This window comes from Callospermophilus lateralis, chromosome 3 (assembly GCF_048772815.1).
Source record: "Callospermophilus lateralis isolate mCalLat2 chromosome 3, mCalLat2.hap1, whole genome shotgun sequence".
NCBI lineage: Eukaryota > Metazoa > Chordata > Mammalia > Rodentia > Sciuridae > Callospermophilus > Callospermophilus lateralis.
Window position 1 is genome coordinate 33,451,762 of NC_135307.1, and position 20,094 is coordinate 33,471,855.

The 20,094-nt window shown below is 39.0% G+C and overlaps 1 protein-coding gene across 1 annotated transcript in view; it reads left to right on the forward strand.

Moving 5' to 3' along the window:
- The first annotated feature begins 1,920 nt into the window (after positions 1-1,920).
- Rpgrip1 (RPGR interacting protein 1) overlaps positions 1,921-20,094 on the forward strand; it is a 63,230-nt gene continuing 45,056 nt past the window's right edge. Inside the window, exons 1-7 of the mRNA XM_077109056.1 lie at positions 1,921-1,993; positions 5,968-6,100; positions 9,428-9,771; positions 11,812-11,914; positions 12,406-12,434; positions 12,549-12,741; positions 15,647-15,752. Of these exons, the coding sequence (XP_076965171.1) occupies positions 1,921-1,993; positions 5,968-6,100; positions 9,428-9,771; positions 11,812-11,914; positions 12,406-12,434; positions 12,549-12,741; positions 15,647-15,752 (981 nt within the window). The remainder of the gene's footprint in view (positions 1,994-5,967; positions 6,101-9,427; positions 9,772-11,811; positions 11,915-12,405; positions 12,435-12,548; positions 12,742-15,646; positions 15,753-20,094) is intronic.

Genomic DNA, 20,094 nt, shown 5'->3' on the forward strand with positions numbered 1-20,094 from the left:
GCCCTTTGTTATCATCTTCTTTCTTGAATTGTTCATTCATTCATCTTTTCAATGATTTGACACAGATTTATTGGTTGTCTTCTTTGTTCTAGGAACTGTTCAGATGCTGGGTATATACAGGTAAACAAAATAAACCAATTCTCTGCCTTCAAAGTCCTTATATTTTAGTGAGGGAAAAAGACAATAAACAAGTATACATAAATTTAAATGGTTTCTGAGGATTGTGAATGTTACAAGAGAAATAAAACAGAGTGATATGACAAAGTATAACTGGGAAAGTGCTCACTTATTTCTAGGTTGGAGAAAGGTCTCTTGACAGATGGAAAGATGCTAAGAAACTGAAGAATGAGAAAGAACTGCCACATAAAGAGCAAGGGAAACAGCATTCCAGCAGACTACAAAGGGCTTGGGAACAGGGCCTTAAGGGTTCAGGGAAGAGAGGAAGCCGGTAGTGAGGAGTTTGTGAGCTAGACCAGGAAAGGCAGAAGGTGTGACTAAAGAAGCAAGAAGTGGGTCAAGTGGTGTAGGAACCCAGTAAAAAGTTTAGCCAGTGGGGACTTTTAAACAGAAGATGCTATAAGTTGCATTATTTTATAAAAATCATTCTATATGTTTCAGGGAGACTTGATGGAGAAGGGTCAGATAAAAATGGGGAGAGCATTAAGGAAACTTTATAGTAGTTGACGAAAAACTCTGGTGGCTTGAATTACAGTGGTGGTTACAGAGAGATCTATAGCTTTTTTTTGGGAGGGGAGTTCTATAGCTTTTTGTTCATTTGTTTTAAGGAAGAACCTAGAGGGTATACTAGTGGATGAGAGAAAGGCAGGAAGCAAGGTTTTAGGAATGCTAGGGTACTAGTACCATTTATGGAGATGGGGAAAGACTGGGAAAAGATCATATTGGAGGGAGAAATTGAAACTCCTCTTTAGGAGTATGTGTTTGTGATATCTAATAACCATGTAAGTGGAAGTGTTTAAAAAATAAGAAAATTTGAAGGTCAATGCTGGATACATAAATTTTGGAAGCAGCAGCATATTTTTATGTAGTATTTAAAGCCAAAAGACTGGGTACTATCACCCAGGAAAAAGAGTGTTGACTAAGGTCTAAAGCAATTTATAGATGGATTTCCTGATTATTCAGGGCAGAGAGTAGAATATGACCACCCTAGCCCTCCCAAGTTGACTTAATGGTTCTAGCCATTCACAGAGGCTAATTTAACTTTCTCAGTCTAATTTCCAGTTTCTAGGAGAAAGAATCTGATTCCCCAGCTTGGGTCTGTTGTTTGTCCCTGATCCTATCACAGTGGCTGTGGGAATTAGAATAAAATTAGAGTATAAACTGGTTCCTGAAAGTCAGCGCCTGTAAATTGTGTGGAGAATAGGGTTAAAGGTCCGTTTCCCAGAGAAAGTGTGGTTAATAGTTTCCAGGCTGAGCATTCACCCAAAAATTGATGCAATATGTTTTATTTTATTTTTTTTAAAGAGAGAGAGAGAGAGAGAGAGAGAGAGAGAGTGAAAGAGAGAGAATTTTTTTTTAATATTTATTTTTTAGTTATTGGCGGACACAACATCTTTGTTTGTATGTGGTGCTGAGGATCGAACCCGGGCCGCACGCATGCCAGGCGAGCGCGCTACCGCTTGAGCCACATCCCCAGCCCCGCAATATGTTTTATAATCAAAAAAATTGACTTTAATTTTGAATTAAAAATGTCATTAATACTCAGTGCATTGTCTTATTCTTAGAGTTGTCCACATCAGGTAAATATGACTATGATGTATCATAAACCATCATGAAAGTGCTGAGAAACTCCTGCTACAACTTGTACAGATACAGAAGTCACCCTAAAGTTTTCTCTAATTGGCTGAACTTATCCTCTATTTTGTGTCCTCTGGAATCTCTTACAACTAGAGAGCTGAGATGATGTCACATGTGGTGAAACGTGCATCAGGGTTTCTGCTGGTCAGAGACATGGACTCAATACCCCTGTCAAAAGGTAAATCTAATGCCTGGGGACAGATTTTTTGAGAATTAAAACAACTTTAAGTCTGCCATTGTGGAAAATTTTGCTAGTCTTCACCATGACTGCTTTGCTTTCAGTTTTGTCTTCAATCTTTCAATACCTGTTCTTAAAATAGTTTTTTATTTTAATTTTTTTCTTCCTTCCTTCCTTCCCCCGCCCCTTTCTTTTCTTTTACATGTATGTGGGGTGGGAGTACTAACAGGAATTGAACTCAGAGCCTCGTGTACATGCTAGGGAAGAAAATTCTTATAATAAAATTTCTATGTTACCAACACCGGAGACAACATATCAAAAGTCAAGAACAAATTAACTTGTTTCACACATTTATGCATATGATTAGTCTATCAGTCCTACTAAGCAGTAGTAGATAAGATGAAAGGGTTTTTCCTGACCAGAGCTTCTTCTACACAGGCCGTAAGATATTTTTGTAAATTTGTTCCTTCTCTCCCACCATTCAGTCCTAATCATAGCTACAGTTGATACTATTTTCACTTATATATGTTTTTATCAAGGATAGGGCACGGTGTATACTGCCCACAGCTGTATACATGGTACACCCACTTTGGAAAAAGGGTTGGCATTATCTAGTACTGTTGAACTGGGTATGAATTTGCAGGAATTCTTTCACCTGTGTACAAGCAAACATGTATCAGAATATTTATAGCAGCATTAGTCATAAGAGTAAAAACTAGGAACAACTTAAATGTCTAATAATCAGAAAATGAATCTATATTGATATGTATTTATAAAATGAAATGATATTAGGCCATCACATGTGGTGGTGTATGCCTTTAACCCCAGAAATTCAGGAGGTTGAGGTAGGAGGATTACAGGTTTGCAGTCAGCCTCAGCAATTTAGCAAGACCCCATCTCAAAAAATAAAAAGTGTTGGGGGTATAGCTTGGTGGTAGAGCACTCCTGGGTTCAATCTCTGGTAGTGCAGAAGACGAAAAAGGAGGAGAAAAAATAATAATAGCAAAAAGTGAATAAGAATGACTCAGCTACTGTTAACTTGGATGAATTTCAAAAACAATGTTGAGCAAAAGAAGCCATCACAGAAGAGTAAATAAAGAATGGTTTAGTATGTGTAAATATGAAAATCAGGGAAGACTGAACTATGTATTGTTTAGTAATATATATAATATATATTTATATATACACACATATGTATATATGATAAATTTATAAAAAGAATTATAGGATAAATTTAAGTATCTTTATAAAATTATAAAGCAATGTAAGAGTTATTACTACAGCTTTTGCAGCAAGACAGGAATAGGAAGAATAAAGGATTTATAGGGAGTTCTTAGTATACATATTAGTAATGTTCTATTTTTATTTATTTATTTATTTATTTATAAAAGTCAATAGACCTTTATTTTATTTATTTATATGTGGTGCTGAGAATCAAACTCAGTGCCTCACACATGCTAGGCAAGTGCTTTACCACAGAGCTACAACTCCAGCCCTAATGTTCTATTTTTTTTTTTTTAAGTTTGGTGATATGTGTGCTTGTGCCCAGCTATATAAATATTTTTTTTTAATTTTTTTAGTTGTAGACGAACACAATATTTTTATTGATTGATTGATTGATTATGTAGTTCAGAGGATCGAGCCCAGGGCCTCACACATGTGAGGCAAGCACTCTACCACTGAGCTAAAACTCCAGCCCTATATAAACAGTTTTTAAGGAAAATTTACATATCAAGCCTAGTGTGGTGGCACACACCTGTAATCTATTTGATTTAGGAGACTGAGATGGATGGTTGAAAATCTGATGCCAGCCTCAGCAACTTAGCAAGACTCTGTCTCAAAATAAAAAGGATTAAGGATGTAGTGCCTTGGGTTCAACCTCTAGTGCCATAGAAAAAAAAGAAAAAGAAATCAACAAAATTCACTCTTTTAAAGTATATGACTCAATAATTTTTAGTATTTCACAGAGTTGTGCATTCACTACCAATATCTAATTTTACAGGGCTGAGGGAGGGAGGAGAGGAGGAAAAGGGGAAACATGGGGTAACAATATTGGCCAAATTATATTGTTGTATTGTGTATAAATATGAACATGTAATAGCACTTTCTACCATTATGTATAATTATAATGCAACACCAAAAATTTGAGAAAAAAAAAGAAAAAAATGAGAAAAGAGTTTTTTTGTTTTTGTTTTTTTTTTTGGATACTGGGGATTGAACTCAGGGGCACTCAACCACTAAGCCACATCCCCAGCCCTATTTTATATTTTTTATTTAGAGACAGGGTCTCACTGAGTTGCTTAGCACCATTGTGAGTTGCTCACATTCTCTTGTTGAGGCTGGCTTTGAACTCCTGTCTCAGCCTCCAGAGCCACTGGGATTACAGGCATGTGCCACAGTGCCCAGCTGGGAAAAGATTTTTAAAAAGAAAGAAGAAACAAGCCCAGAAGTAGAAACAGGCAGATGCCAAGATCTTTAATTTGCATGATAATTTTACTTTGAGAAAAACTTAGTGAGATCCAGCTTTACCTGCCATTTATTTCAGTCCTCTTTGGAAGAAGCTATGTCATTGAAAATTGATACAAAAATGGGATATGTCTAATGTTTCACATGAGAGGAAAGAAACTGATATTTAAACCTCTTATTTATCTATTTATTTATTTATTTTGTTCTTTTTCATTAATAGTAAAGTATAATTTAATGACATTTAATCTTCTTAACTCACACTTTTATGTAGAGCTGGGTGTAGTGGTGAAGGCCTGTAATACCAGAGGCTTAGAAGGCTTAGGCAGCAAGTTCAAAGCTACTCTCAGCAATTTAGCAAGGCCCTAAGCAACTGAGTGTGACCTGTCTCAAAATAAAAAATAATAAGGGCTGGGGATATGACTCAGCATCCCTGAGTTCAATCTCTGGTACAAAAAAAAAAAAAAAAATCATTAATCAGTAATCATGTCAATGATTTAAATATGAGCTCTATTTTTTTAATATATCTTTTTAAAGTTGTAATCAGATGTGTCTGACTACAATACCTTTATTTTATCTTATTTATTTATTTATTTTTAGATATTTATTTTTTGTTGTAATCGAACACAATATCTCTATTTTATTTATGTGGTGTTGAGAATCGAACCCAGGGCCTCTCATGTGCAAGATGAGCACTCTACCGCTGAGCCACAACCCTAGCCCTATATATCTATTTTAATGTGGTGCTGAGGATCAAACTCAGTGCCTCGCACATGCTAGGTAAGAGTTCTACCCCTGAACCACAACCCCAGCCCATGAGCTCTGGGGTTTTAAGGTAATTCCCATTTACGGGGAGATCAGAACTGACACAGGCCAGTGAACTCATGTTGCCCATGGAGATCTAACTTCTTCTGCCTAGAACAAGTAGAGGCTGTATCCCAAAGATGCAATTTGGGAAGAGTTTATCCAAACCTCAAAAGGAAATGAAATGACTCTTGGTAATCAGGAAAGGTTTTTATGCTTTTCCTTATAGGGGTTTTGAAAATAATCATGGGCACAACCTTGTATAGGTTCAAATTATCTACTAAGGAGGAAAAATAGATTAGAAAGAAAGATTAAGTAGAAAAAAATCCCTACTTGACATTTTTATTGGCAGAATGTAATTTGCAGAGAGGAGGTCATCTTGGCTCATGATGGAAGGGTAGGGGGAATTCTCCAGAGGTCCATTAGTGGTCATGGCACATACTTCCTAATTCAAGTTAGACTCATGCTCTTTGTATAAGATGTGATGTGAGATTTGATGGGTTAAAAAGATTACATTAAAAATGTTTCCAGGGCTGGGGATGTGGCTCAAGCGGTAGCGCGCTTGCATGGCATGCGTGCGGCCCAGGTTCGATCCTCAGCACCACATACAAACAAGGATGTTGTGTCCGCCGATAACTAAAAAATAAAAATAATAAAATTCTCTTAAAAAAAAAAATGTTTCCAATTACCTTCTTCTGGGACTTTAGGTAAGAATATAAAAACTCAACTACCCTCTACCAAGATGAGCCGACAGGAACTAGAGGACAATCTCTTTCGACTTCAGGAAGATCACATCTTGTTGAAGGAGCTTTTTTGGAAGCAAAAGGATGAGATCAAAAGGTACCTACAAGCTGGGATTGCAGCTTAGTGGTAGAGTGCTTGCCTGGCACATTCGAGGCACTGGGTTTGATTCTCAGCACCACATAAAAATAAATAAATAAAGTATATAATTTGATTTTTTTTTTTTTAAAAGTACCTACAGCCCTGGCATGATGGCATACACTTGTAATCCTAGCATCTCAGGAGGTTGAGGAAGGAGGATTGTAAATTTGAGGACAGCCTCTGTAATTTAGCAAGACCCTGCCTCAAAAATAAAATAATAATAATAATAATAATGGCTGGGAAAGTAGCTCAGTTCAATCTCCAGTCCCATAAAAAAATAAAAATAAAATAAATCGGGGCTGGAAATGTGGCTCAAGCGGTAGTGCGCTCGCCTGGCATGCAAGCGGCCGGGGTTCGATCCTCAGCACCACATACAAACAAAGATGTTGTGTCCGCCGAAAACTAAAAAAAAAAAAAATATATTAAAAAAAATAAATCATATTGATTCTTTACTGTGTACAAGCATGTATAAGTGATTTATGAACATATATTGATGAATTTAATATTATAAATATTATTAACTCATAGTATGAAGGAAGTATTATTATGAGAAAAGAGGACACAAATAGTCAAATAACTTGCTTGAGATTACCCCTAATGAGTAGTAGAGTTGAAAGTTCTTACTCAAAATTATGCTATCTACAGTGACCTTATTGTAGGTTATTGTCTTTCAAAGGTGGATCTCTGGGATGAAACCTGGAAAGGAATCTAAGATGGGGATGAAGAGAGATAATCAGATGGATAAACAGACGGAAGTCTCTAAAGACTTTTTGGGTTTTGTTTTTTGTATTGGGGATTGAAGCCAGGGATGTTCTACCACTGAACCACATCCCTAGTCCTTTTTATTTTTTAGGGTACTGGGGATTGAACTCGGGGCACTTGGCCACTGAGCCACATCCCTAGCCCTATTTTGTATTTTATTAGAGACAGGGCCTCACTGAGTTGCTTAGCACCTTGCTAAACTGCTGAGGCTGGCTTCGAACTCTTGATCCTCCTGCCTCCCCATCCCGAGCCGCAGGGATTACAGGTGTGTGCCACAGTGCCCAGCCCCACAGTCCTTTTTATTTTATTTTTAAATTTGGAGATAGGGTCTTGCTAAACTACTGAGGATGGCCTGGAACTTGGGATCCTCCTGCCTCAGGCTCCCAAGTTGAGTAACAGATTACAGGCCTATGCGACTGCATCCAGCGTCTAAGACAACCAGGAACACACCTGTAGTAGGTCAAGCTGGGTTTATTATTCATTACAGTTACAGAAAGAGAAAATGTATATCATAGAGATCTAAATGTATCACAATAAATATATTAGATTCTATTACAGTATCTGTGCTTTGGTTGAGTGATTCAAAGAAATAGGATCCTCCTCTAAATGCTTCAGATTTTGAGTTATCTGAAGGCAGCCGAGATAGCAGACATGGTGGTGCAAATTTGTAAATCCCAACGACATGGAAAGCTGAGGAACCAGGATTTGAGGCTATGCTGCGCAATTTAGCAAGACCCTGTGAGAAATAAAAATGGATGGGGCTGAGTGCAGTGGCAGATGTGTACCACTGCACCCAGCCAGTTATTATTTCTATGTTTATTTATGGATGAGGAAACTGAGCATAGAAAGTTAAAGTTTCATGCCCAAGACTACATTTCTAAATGTCAGAATGGCAGGTAGTATGCCTTGGTTGGTTCAGGCTGCCATAACAAAATATCATAGCCTAGGTAGCTTAAGCATCAGAAATTTATTTTCTTAATTCTAGAAGCTAAATTAGGGTGACTGCATGGCAGCACTCTGGTGAAGGCTATCTTCCTTGCTTGCAGACTGCCTCTTTTTTGCTGTGTCATCACATGGTGGGGCAGAAGGCAGGGGTTGCTGGGGACTGGGACAGGACTCTCCTTCTCTTGTAAGGTCACAGTTCGACCAGATTGATGCCCCCTCTTATGACCTCAATTAGCCTTAATATCCTTGTAACAACCCAATCTCCACATACAATCATGTTGAAGTTTAGGGATTTGTGATGGGGCTACAATTCAATTTATAGCACAGTGATTCCATAGAATATGATGATAATGGTAAAACTCATAATAGCAAATATCCATAATAGTAAGGTAAGTATCAGTATATACTAGGAACTATAAAAGAGTAATCTTTAATTTGGGACACACACATATAAAGGGAGGTATAGACAAATGGAGCTAAAAATAAATATTAAAATTGTGGCCAGGTCTGGTGATGCATGCCTATAATCCCAGCTATTTGGGAGGATGAGGCAAAAGGATTGCAAGTTTTAGGCCAGCTTTGATAACTTAATGAGTAGAGCTCCTGTCTCAAAAATAAAAGGGGTTGGGGATGTAGCTCAGTGGTAGTGTTCCTGAGTTTAATCCCCACTTCCAAACCAAACAAAAAAACTACTCATATCTATCATTGTTTAAAAAATTGGTATTTTTATTTGTTTTATGACTATAATTCAGTACAGAATCATATGTATGTGTATATATATATTTGTGCATGTATATATGAATACAAATTATATATGTGTAATTATATATGTATACATACAAATTAATTACATATATAGAGATTAAATGCCTATATACATGTATAAATCATATATGTGTAATGTATGTATGTATATAAACACACATATATATGTGTACATATACATTTGGGGGGTACAGGAGACTGAACCCAGGGTGCTCAACCACTGAGTCACATCCCGAGCCCTTTTCATTTTTTGCTTTGAGACAGGGTCTCATCAAGTTGCCCTGTCTGGCCTCAAATTTGTGATCCTGCTGCCTCAGCCTCCTGAGTCTCTCCAACACAGGTGTGCACCATCATGCCCGGCTATATATAATTTTAAAATAAGTATACATAGAAATACGGTGGGGGAGTGCTCCAATTTTTTTTTACTAAGATGAACATGTGATCAATGGAACGGACAAAGATGGATACCATGATGTCCCCTGCTCTCAAGTTACAGGTGTAATCAGGGATAGAAAATTAATTTTTTTTTTTTTTTAGAGAGAGAGAATTTTTTTATACTTATTTTATTTTAGTTATCGGTGGACACAACATCTTTGTTTGTATGTGGTGCTGAGGATCGAACCCCGGCCGCATGCATGCCAGGCGAGCGCGCTACCGCTTGAGCCACATCCCCAGCCCAGAAAATTAATTTTTACGTGTAAATAACCGACCACAGTAGATTAATTAATATCACAGATCAATTAATGTGTCACCAAATAAGCTGCAGAAACATTCATTATAAAAGAAGAAACCACGTGTTCTATTTTGTCATAGGCTGAGGACGACAGTACTCCGACTGACCGCCGCTGGTCGAGACCTGCGGCCGGATGTGGCAGTGGCGCAGTTCTCCAAGCCCACAAGGCGGCGGCGGAAAGCGGAGTGGCGGCAGCGCTTCCCCGTGCTTCAGAGCCAAGCCATGAATCAGCGTCCGCCCATGCACCAGCGCCAAACCCTGCACCAGCGCGCCCCGGTGCACCAGCGCCCTCTGACGCAGAAGTTGCAAGCACAGGTTCAGCGCCTCAGTCTGTCTGCTCCGGGTGGTGGCCAGGCACGGGTCCACGTGGGACGCAGAAGACTCCATACCGCTGGTGGGAGGGTGCCGGAGAAATCTCAGGAGGGTGAGGCTTGGGATCATATCTCCAATAAAACACTGGGAAGGAGTGATGTGCCAGCCACGTTACCCTCCGTGTTTTATCCCTCCCACTTACCCATGTTGTTCCTTTGTTTGGATGTCAGGTTCAAAATTCTCATTTTAGGGGTGGGCATGTGGTTCAGTGGTAGAGTGCTGGGGTAACATGCAAGAAGCCCTGGTTTCCATTTGCCTCACTTCTCTCCTCCTCTAGCTCTTTCTGGAATACTGCTGAAAAGAGAATCACACAACAGGAAATGAGAACTTTGCTAGTGGGTCTGCAACAGACTAGAAAAGATATGTAGGGAGCAGGGGCTGTGGCTCTGCAGTAGTGCACTTTCCTGGCAGGTGTGAGGCACTGGGTTCCATTCTCAGTACCACATATAAGGGGGGCTGGGGGAGAAAGCCTATAAACAACTAAAATTAAAAAGAAAGAAAGAAAAGAGATGCAGCTGCAACATTTTGGTCCTACTCAGGTGTGAGGGAAATAATCTTATCAGGGATCCTCCTGCATGTCAGGCTATGTGGCTGAAGAGCAAGGATTTCCAGAACAGTTTGCCTCTAAACCCCAGGTTTAGGGAAGTGGACTCCTTTGAAACCATGATCAAATAAATCTAAGTCCCTTCTTCCAAGAAAAATACACAATACACATAGATAAACTTTGCATATGATTTCCATTGCTTTGGAGATTACCAAAGCCCATCACTGACTGTCTAGAATTAGAAGTCAGGCTGCAAATAACCCATGCTGGTTGTAGTGACTCCTTTTCCTATATTCCAAGTGGCTGAGTCACTTGGAAGGCTGAGTCACCTTTCTCTGAACCCAGTGCTGAATCTCCAGAGAAGACACCCCATCTCCATGGGCCTAATTCAGGGATGAAAGCCTAGGGGAAGGAAATCTACATACAGCATTAATTTAAATTTTCTTATTAGTAAGTACTCATTTGTTTTGATTAGTATAGTCCTATGCTACTCCAAATAACTAAACTTTTATAAAAACATCTGTAAGTAGAAAAATAGAATGAGTCTAAATTACAGTTCCTTGTAACAGTTCAGCTTTTTGGGCACCCATGGTGTGTCAGGCATTAGAGATAAAAATGAGATGTGATTAGGCATGCAGTCCCTGCCCTGGATAAGCTTGTACCTTTCCTTCTTGCCATTTACACTCACTCACTCACCTGAATCTGAAGTCTCATTGACTTAAGAAACCTGTAGTTGCAGGTCAGTGTAAGAGTAAGACGACCTTCTCCTTTGGGGCCAGTTGTCACATAAGGACTTCCCTCAGGTCTCAAGCCTCCCTGGGTCCAGCAGTTGGTGTTCCAGTTTGAGCATCTGGTGTTCTGGAGGGTACTGCTGATGTAGGGACAAACAAGGCAAGGCACCGAAGATAGCAGGAAACAGTTTTTTTATTTTTTTAATTTTTTTAGGAAACAGTTTTATTTGGCTGCAGCCAGGTTCAGAGGGTACAGCCTTTGCTGTAATCAATCAATCCCCTAAACCCCGAGTTCAGGGAGTTTCAGAGTTTTATATCCAGCATGTAAGGGGAGGGGCTCAGAAGTTCACAGTCTGCAGAAGTTCACATAAAAGCAGCTCTTTCTTTCACTATTCTGGGCAAGTTAACTCTTCAAGGACAACACCTGAGAAGGGGAGAGCTTCATCTCCCCTTTCTTTCCTCCCCCTGCCAGCTGTTACCATGGGCCCATTTGTAACTTATCTTAAAAATGTAGACATCTCTGTGAAGCCCAGCTCAAGGCCAGAGGCCTTGTTTGCACATTTCTTCGATACGTTTGTGAAAAACTAGTAAGGGGGTGTCCAGCACCTGGAGTGCTGGTATCTTCCTGGCCAGTGGCCAAGCTAAACAGGGCAACAGGAAAATAGGAAATTTATCCATATTGAACTTTTTCTGAGACTCTTTGGCTGACAGTCCCAAAATCAGCCATAGTGAGAATTCCTGGAGAAGCCCAGTTAAGACTTTTTTCTGTGGAGAGAGGGGGGTGCCACTTCACTGCATCTTCTGCTTACACTTTCAGGGTCAAGAGACAGGCTGAGCTACACAGCCCCTCCCACATTTAAGGAGCAGGTGACAAATGAGAAAACCAGAGATGAAATAACCAATGAGCCCAGCAGCGAACTGTGAGTTCTTTTCAATTATTTCACACTGTTACCCCTGCAGCTTTAATTGGAAATGCATCATTTAGGGAACAAGTGAATGTTGGTGATTTCTAGCATTGAGAAGATGAACATCAATCCTAGGTTGAATTCCAATTTCAGGGGCTGGGGATGTGGCTCAAGCGGTAGTGCGCTCGCCTGGCATGCGTGCGGCCTGGGTTCGATCCTCAGCACCACATACAAACAAAGATGTTGTGTCCGCCGAAAACTAAAAAATAAATATTAAAAAAATTCTCTCTCTCCCTCTCTCTCTCTAAAAAAAAAAAAAAAAAAAAATGCAATCATTAAAAAAAAAAATTCCAATTTCAATGTTTAAAAATGGAAAACAAGCATCTCCCTGTCCTCTGAGGAAAGGAAAATAAAGGGCCTTTCCTCAACTGAAGGTATTTCCTTTCCCCTTTATATTTTTACCCTTTATGTTATAATTCATTTATGTATCCATTTGGCATTTGAAGACTGTATTTTGTAAGATTATTCTCTACAAGTACCAAGATTACCAAATCTTATAATGTCTTAGAAATATGACAGCCTAATTCTAAGTCCTATAACAATAATTTCTATTTCTCCCTTTCATGTTTGATGTTCCTAATTCTAACAGTAATTTCTTTCAACAAAGTAATAATTATGGTTAAACTTACTGGTCTATCCCTGTTTACCAGTGCCCACATTATGGCCAACAATATTATGCATGTGGAAGAACCACCCACACCTCCTGAGAAAATATGGTCCCAAGATGAAGATTTTGAACAGAGAAACTCATTGGAGTGTGCTCAGAAGGCTGCAGAGCTACGGTAAGAATTTGACTTTCCATGCCTCAAACCGTAAGGAATTGGAAAAGCAAGAGATTCTCATTTGTACCTTTCTTCTGTTTCAGAGAAAAAAAAAAAAAAGAATGGTTAGGATTAAATTCAACCTGAGAAGTAGACCTGGAGTCCCTCCCAGGTTAAGAAATGAATTAACTTTAAAGGGATGCTTATGAATAATAGATTTGCTGCTTTACTTCATCGAAAGAAAGCTATTTCATCACCAGATAGGGGTTCTCAGCTCTCACTATGCATCAGTCCCTAGAGAACTTTTTTAAAAAATAGATTTTATTTTTTAGATGTCCTCACTGTTACTGAAGACATTTTTTGTTTTGTTTTTATGTTTCACCGCAAAATTGAGCAGAATATACAGAGTTCCCTCATACACGTGTCCATACATATACAATACAGCCTCCCCAGTATCAACATCCCATGCCAGACTGGACATTTGTTACAGGGCACCTACATTAACATATCATTATGACTCAAAAGCTATAGTTTACATTAAGGCTCATTCTTGGTGTTGCACATTCTACAAGTTTGGACAAATGTATAAAGATATATATCCACCATTATAGTATCATACAGACTTTATTCATTACCCTAAAAATCCTTTGTGCTCAACTTATTCATGTCTCTTTCCCCAAATCCCTGACAACTATTGATCCTTTTACTGTTTCTATAGTTTTGTCTCTTTTTCCAGAATGTCATATAGTTGCAACCCTTTCATTTGGTAATATGCATATAAGATTTCTCCAGGTCTTCTCATGGCTTAATAGCTCATTACTTTTTAATGCTGAATGACATTCTGTTATCTGGATCTACTAAAGTTTATTTATCCATTTAGATACTGAAAGCTATTTTGGTTGCTTCTAAGTTTGGGCATTATTAAAGCTCCTATGCTGCCAGGTGAGGTAGTGCAGATCTCTGATTTCACAGCAACTCAGGAGGCTGACACAGAGAGATCACAAGGCCAGCCTGGGCAACTTTTGTAAGACCCTGTCTCAAAATAAAAAACAAAAATTTCTGGGGATGTATCTCAGTGGTAGAGTGCTTGCCTAGCACTTTCACTCTGTGAAAGGCCCTGAGTTTTTTTTTTTTTTTTTTTTTTAAGAGAGAGGAGAGAGAGAGAGAGAGAGAGAGAGAGAGAGAGAGAGAGAGAATTTTAATATTTATTTTTTAGTTATCGGCGGATACAACATCTTTGTTTGTATGTGGTGCTGAGGATCGAACCTGGGCTGCACGAATGCCAGGCGAGCACGCTACCGCTTGAGCCACATCCCCAGGCCCAAGGCCCAGAGTTTGATCCTAGTATTGCAAAGAAGAAAGAAAGAAAGGGATGGAAAGAGAAAGAAAGAGAATGAGAGAAAAGCAAAAAGATGCTACAACATTGTGTGCAGGTTTTTGTATGAACACGTGTTCAGTATGGAGATCTTTTAAAACCACAAACCCTGGGCCCTACCTCAAAGATTCTTTTGTAATTACTCAGGGGTGGGGTTTTGGCAGTATTTAAAGATCTCTCCAGGTGGCTCTAATGAGCAGCACAGAGGAGAGCCCAAATCCTTCCCAATATCTTTCAAATGATAATGAAAACGAAATCGCCTAAGTTCAGAAATAATCACCCCTCATTTGTCTATATTCATGTCTTCTGGTTTCTCTAAGGAAACAAGTCTTAGACATGGACTTTCTAGATTTTTAAGAAATGGCAAACACCATCATTTAAAAAACATAGAGGGGCTGGGGATGTGGCTCAAGTGGTAGTGCGCTCGCCTGGCATGCGTGCGGCCCGGGTTCAATTCTCAGCACCACGTACAAACAAAGATGTTGTGTCCGCCGATAACTAAAAAATAAATATTAAAAAATTCTCTCTCTCTCTCTCCCTCCTCTCTCACTCTCTCTTTAAAATAAATAAATAAATAAATAAAAAACATAGAGGCAGAGATAGGAGGATCATGAGTTCAAAGCCAGCCTTAGCAATTTAGCAAGGCCAGGCCCAAAGCAATTTAGCCGGACCCTGTCTCAAAATAAAATATAAAAAGGGCTGGTGGTGTAACTCAGTGGTAAAGCACCATTCGTTCAATCCCTGGTACCAATTCCCCGCCCCCAGAAACCCCACAAAAAACAACAAACAAACAAACAAAAAAACAGAGTTACAACTGGGTGCAGTGGCACACACCTATAACCCTAGCAACTTGGAAAGCTGAGGCAGGAGGATTGAGAGTTTGAGGCCAGCCTCAGCAATTTAACAAGGCCCTAAGCAACTTAGTGAGACCCTCCTTAAAATTAAAAAATAAATAAATAGCCAGGTACGGTGGCACATGCCTGTAATTCCAGTGATTCACAAGACCGAGGCAGGAGGATAGTGAGTTCAAAGCCAGGCTCAGCAACTAAGTGAGGGCTTGAGCAATTTTGCAAGACCCTGTCTCAAAATAAAACATGAAAAAGGGCTGGGGATGTGGCTCAGTAATAAAGCACCCCTGTGTTCAATCCATAGTTCAAAAAAAAAAAAAAAAAAAAAGGGCTGGGGTTGTGGCTCAGTGGTAGAGCGCTTGCCTAGCATGTGCAAGGCACTGGGTTCAATCCTCAGCACCACATAAAAATAAAATAAAGATATTGTGTCCAATTACAACTAAAAAAAAAAAAAAAAAGCAAGCAAACAAAAACTAGTTACAATGTTTTTTTCAAAATACAAGAGTTTAAGGTTAGTAGAGTATCAAATCTCAACTGGCATGAGAGAAAATAGAAAAAAAGAGATTATTTACCAGACTGAACTCCCTGTTCTGGTCTGTTGTGGGAGAGTATGGAAAGCAAGCATGTGAGAACGAAGTCCTTGGTTTACTGTCAAGGAGCAAAGGTGCTTAACTCTATTTGCAGAATTATCTTCTTTCTGCAGCAATTCCATTAAAGAGAATGTGGAACTGATTCGACTCAAGAAGCTCTTACATGAAAGGAACACCTCCCTGGCAGTGACAAAAGCACAATTAACTGAAGTTCAAGAGGTGAGTTGCTATCATCCACTGAGCTTTCATGGGGGGAAAATAGCAATTAGTTCAGAAATCGGTATTATTTTCTCCAATTTATATATCGGAGACCACAATTTAGGGAGACTAAGTTACTTGTTTAAGGTCACACAATTTAAAGGTGATATTCAAATGCTATCCTTTGTGACTCACACACAGTCTATCCTTTTCCCAGTATTTCCCATTATTTCTGTTAGAAGGCTTGGACCTTATCTGCTAAGATGGAATTAAGTGGACTTAACCCGTGTCAGAGTTAAGGTCCCAGCCAAAAATAACACCAAAATGTATTCAATTTGAGAGTCAAGAGCAGTCAGAGGCATGGCATGGTGGTGCACACCTGTAATCCCAAGGACTCTGAAGGCCGAGGCAGGAAGCTTACTAGTTCAAGGCCAGTCTCAGCAATTTAGTGAGTCCCTGTCTCAGTACTGGGGTAGGGAAAAAAAAAAGCAGTCACAGGGAAGGAATAGAAGTCTGCTTTTCCTAAGCACTGTGTGCTGGATTATGTGCTAGACAGCTCTGTCCCAGATAATTACAGTCATGATCTCATTTCATGCTGACGACAATGCCCCAGGTAAGTACATTTAGTGGACAAGGGAACTAACTGTACCTCAAATACAAAAAGCAACTTACTCAGGTTGTAAAATCAGTAAGAGGCAGAGCTGGATTTGAGTCAGACTGGCACCAAAGCTCTTTTCTCATTACCACACATTAGAAACTAATACCTAAAAAAAAAAAAAAAAGAAAGAAAGAAAGAAACTAATACCTAAATGGCAAAAATAGGGCATCAAAGAACTAAGGAATACTTCAGCAACATTCTTCTATTGACCAAATACATATTGAATACTAGGACCAAACAAAGCATTGGGATACAACAACTACAACAATGAGTGGTAGTACAGCTATTACTTTTAAGGATCTTATAGAAGAGAAGAACAGCATATAAACAAGCACAATTGGGGCTGGGGATGTGGCTCAAGCGGTAGCTCGCTCGCCTGGCATGCGTGCGGCCCGGGTTCGATCCTCAGCACCACATACAAAAAAACAAAGATGTTGTGTCCGCCGAGAACTAAAAAATAAATATTAAAATTCTCTCTCTCTCTCCCCCTCTCTCACTCTCTCTTTAAAAAAAAACAAACAAACAAAAAAAAAAAAACAAGCACAATTATCTGTATTCAGGGTATGAGAGGGGATATAAAGTAGATTAGTCAGACCCACCAGAGGATGGGGTGCATGATCAGAAAGGACTCATAAAGAAATAAATTTGTGAGCTAAATGCTGAAATACTGAAAAATCATTAGCTTGGTAACAAGTGTGCAAGAGAGGAAAGGGCTTTATGGAGTAGGAGTAGAAGCCAAGGTACAAGGGTAGAAACATCAGGAACCAGGTCATGGAGTCCATAGTAGGAAGTTAGACTTTATCCTACAAACAGTGGGGAGCTGGAGTAGGGTTTAACAAACTCAGTAATATGATCAGATTTTTTTTTTTAAAGGGTCTCACTGAGTTGCTTAGTGCCTTGCTTTAAATAAATACCTTTCTCTTATTTAATTATTTTTATTTGGCACTGAGGATCAAACTCTGTGCTTCACACTTGCTAGGCAAGCCCTCTACCACCAAGCCACAACACCAGCCCCTGATCAACTTTTTTTCTCCAATTTATATATGAATATAATACACATGTTAAGTCCACTTAATTCCACCTTAGCAGGTAAGGTCCAAGCCTTCTAACAGAAATAATGAGAAATATTGGGAAAAGGATGGACTGTGTGTGAGTCACAAAGGATAGCATTTGAATATCACCTTTAAATTGTGTGACCTTAAATAAGTAACTTAGTCTCCCTAAATTGTGGTCTCCGATATATAAATTGGAGAAAATAAGTATGAATTGTGGGCAGTAGGAATATAGATAACTGTTATTAAAGTCTTTATACCTTCCCAAAATCTTTGATATCTCAGAAATTACAAGGAAAGATTATTCCAACAATATAATGAATGATAGATTGTCTGATACAAACCAGAGGCAAAGATATCAGGTAAAAGACCACTGCACGTGTCCCAAGGAGACAGAATAAGGGTCTTAACAGGGGAATGAGATAGAAAGAAAACTGTGGAGAAAGGAATTTTATTGCAAGAAGCCCAGGAAGTAGAAGAATGGGCTTCTTTACTGAAGAGGAATAAGGGAAAAGGAGAAATGAAAGGCAACTCTTGGATGCCTGGCCTCCCACAGGTAACCAGGTGCTGGTGTCCTCTTTGAAACTGGATCTGGCTAGTTATTACTACTTAGGTAGGTCTATTCTGATAAGGGCTACAGGATTCTTTTTCTTTTTTGGTATTGGAGATTCAACCAAGAGACCCTCTACCACTAAGCCACACATCCAACCTTTTTTTTTTTTTTTTTTTTTTGTATCAGGTATTGAACTCAGGGGCACTCCATCACTGAGCCACATCCCCAGCCAGTGCTATTTTGTATTTTATTCAGAGACAGATTCTCACTGAGTTGCTTAGCGCCTTGCTTTTACTGAGGCTAGCTTTGAACTTGTGATCCTCCTGCTTCAGCCTCCCTAGCCGCTGGGATTACAGGCCTGCGCCACCGTGCCCGCCTCCTTTCTATTTTTTTTTTTTTTTTTTTAATTTTGAGATGGGACCTTACTAAGTTGCCTAGCCTGCTCTCCAGTTTAAGATCCTTCTTCTTCAGCCTCCCAAGAAGCTGGGATTACAGGGATGCACTATCACCTCTGGTGGGCTACAGGATGTTTACAAGGTCTATGTTTTGTAGAGTATTATGTATGTCCTTTTGTTTTTTTTTCAGTCTAGTTAATTTTGGTAGCATTTAAAGGAAGTAAAAATATGGGAAGAAGATAATCTAAAGTTGTATTAGTAAGTGGCTATTTTTATATTTTGGTATTTTTTAAAAAAAATCCATAATATTTCTCCATTGCATTGAAGGAGAAAAAGAAAAAGAGAGACTTGGGTGTTTAGTGGTAGAGTACTTGCCTAGCAGGTGTGAGGCCCTGCATTATGTCCCTAGTACCACAAAACAGCAAAATAGGAAAAAGAGCCATTCTAAATTAAATTTCCTTACCTTTTTTGGTGGTGGGAAACACTAGTAGAAATGATCTGAAATGGTAATTAATCACCCACAGTGTTTGAAAGTGCAGGTTTTGGAATTTGTTTTCCCTTGGTAATTTACCTTTCTAGTTTTGCATTTGAATGCATGCTAATAAATTTACATTCTCTTAATCCCTTAGAAGTGAAATGTGGTGTAAGCAGCACCAACTCCATAGTGTAAGCAGCACCAACTCCTGTCCAACAGGCTGGGTTAAAGTCCCACCTCTACCTATAATAATACCTACCTCTCATATTTTTTACAAAGATTAAATGAGATGATACATATGAAACAATTATAATGCAGATAATTGCAATATAACAACTATATATAACAATTATAATGCAGATAATGAAACATATTAATGTATATACAATACATAGTAACTGCTCAACTAATCACGATTGTTATTATTTTTAAAATATTTTTTATTTGTTGATGGATCTTTATTTTATTTATGTATGTGGTGCTGAGAATCAAATCCCCACACATGCTAGGCAAGCATAACTCCAGCCCCACAACTGTTATTATGATGAGTGTTTCTTTTCCCTAATATTGAAAAGAGACTGAAGTCTTTTTGAAGCATACTGAGTAAAAATAGCTTCTAGCTTGGGCTGGGGCTGTAGCTCAGTGGCAGAGCGCTTGTCTAGCATGTGTGAAGGACTGGGTTTGATCCCCAGTACCACATAAAAATAAACAAATAAAATAAAGATATTCTGTCCATCTACAACTACAAAAAAAAAAAAAAAAATAGTTCCCGGTTTAAGATTAAACTTTTTCTTGGATAATACACCAAAAGACAATGCAAATGTAAATAAATGACATTTTTTCCTTTTCTGTTTGCAGTACTAGGGATTGAATCCAGGACCCCTCACATGCTGGGCAAGTGTTCTACCACTGATCTACATCTCAGCCATTTTTTAAAAATTTTATTTTCAGACAGAGTCTTGCTAGTGGTCCATGCTGGCCTTGAATTTGTGATTCTTCTGCCCTAACCTTCTGAATAGTTGGGATTACAGGCATGATTGCATGCCTGGCCCCTTCATTTTTTTTTTTTTTTTTTTTTTAAGGAATGGTATAATTGATTATATTCACAGACTTCCTGGCAAGATAGGGCAGGGGGAGGGCTGGGGATGTGGCTCAAGCGGTAGCATGCTAGCCTGGCGGGGGTTTGATCCTCAGCACCACATACAAACAAAGATGTTGTGTCCGCCGAAA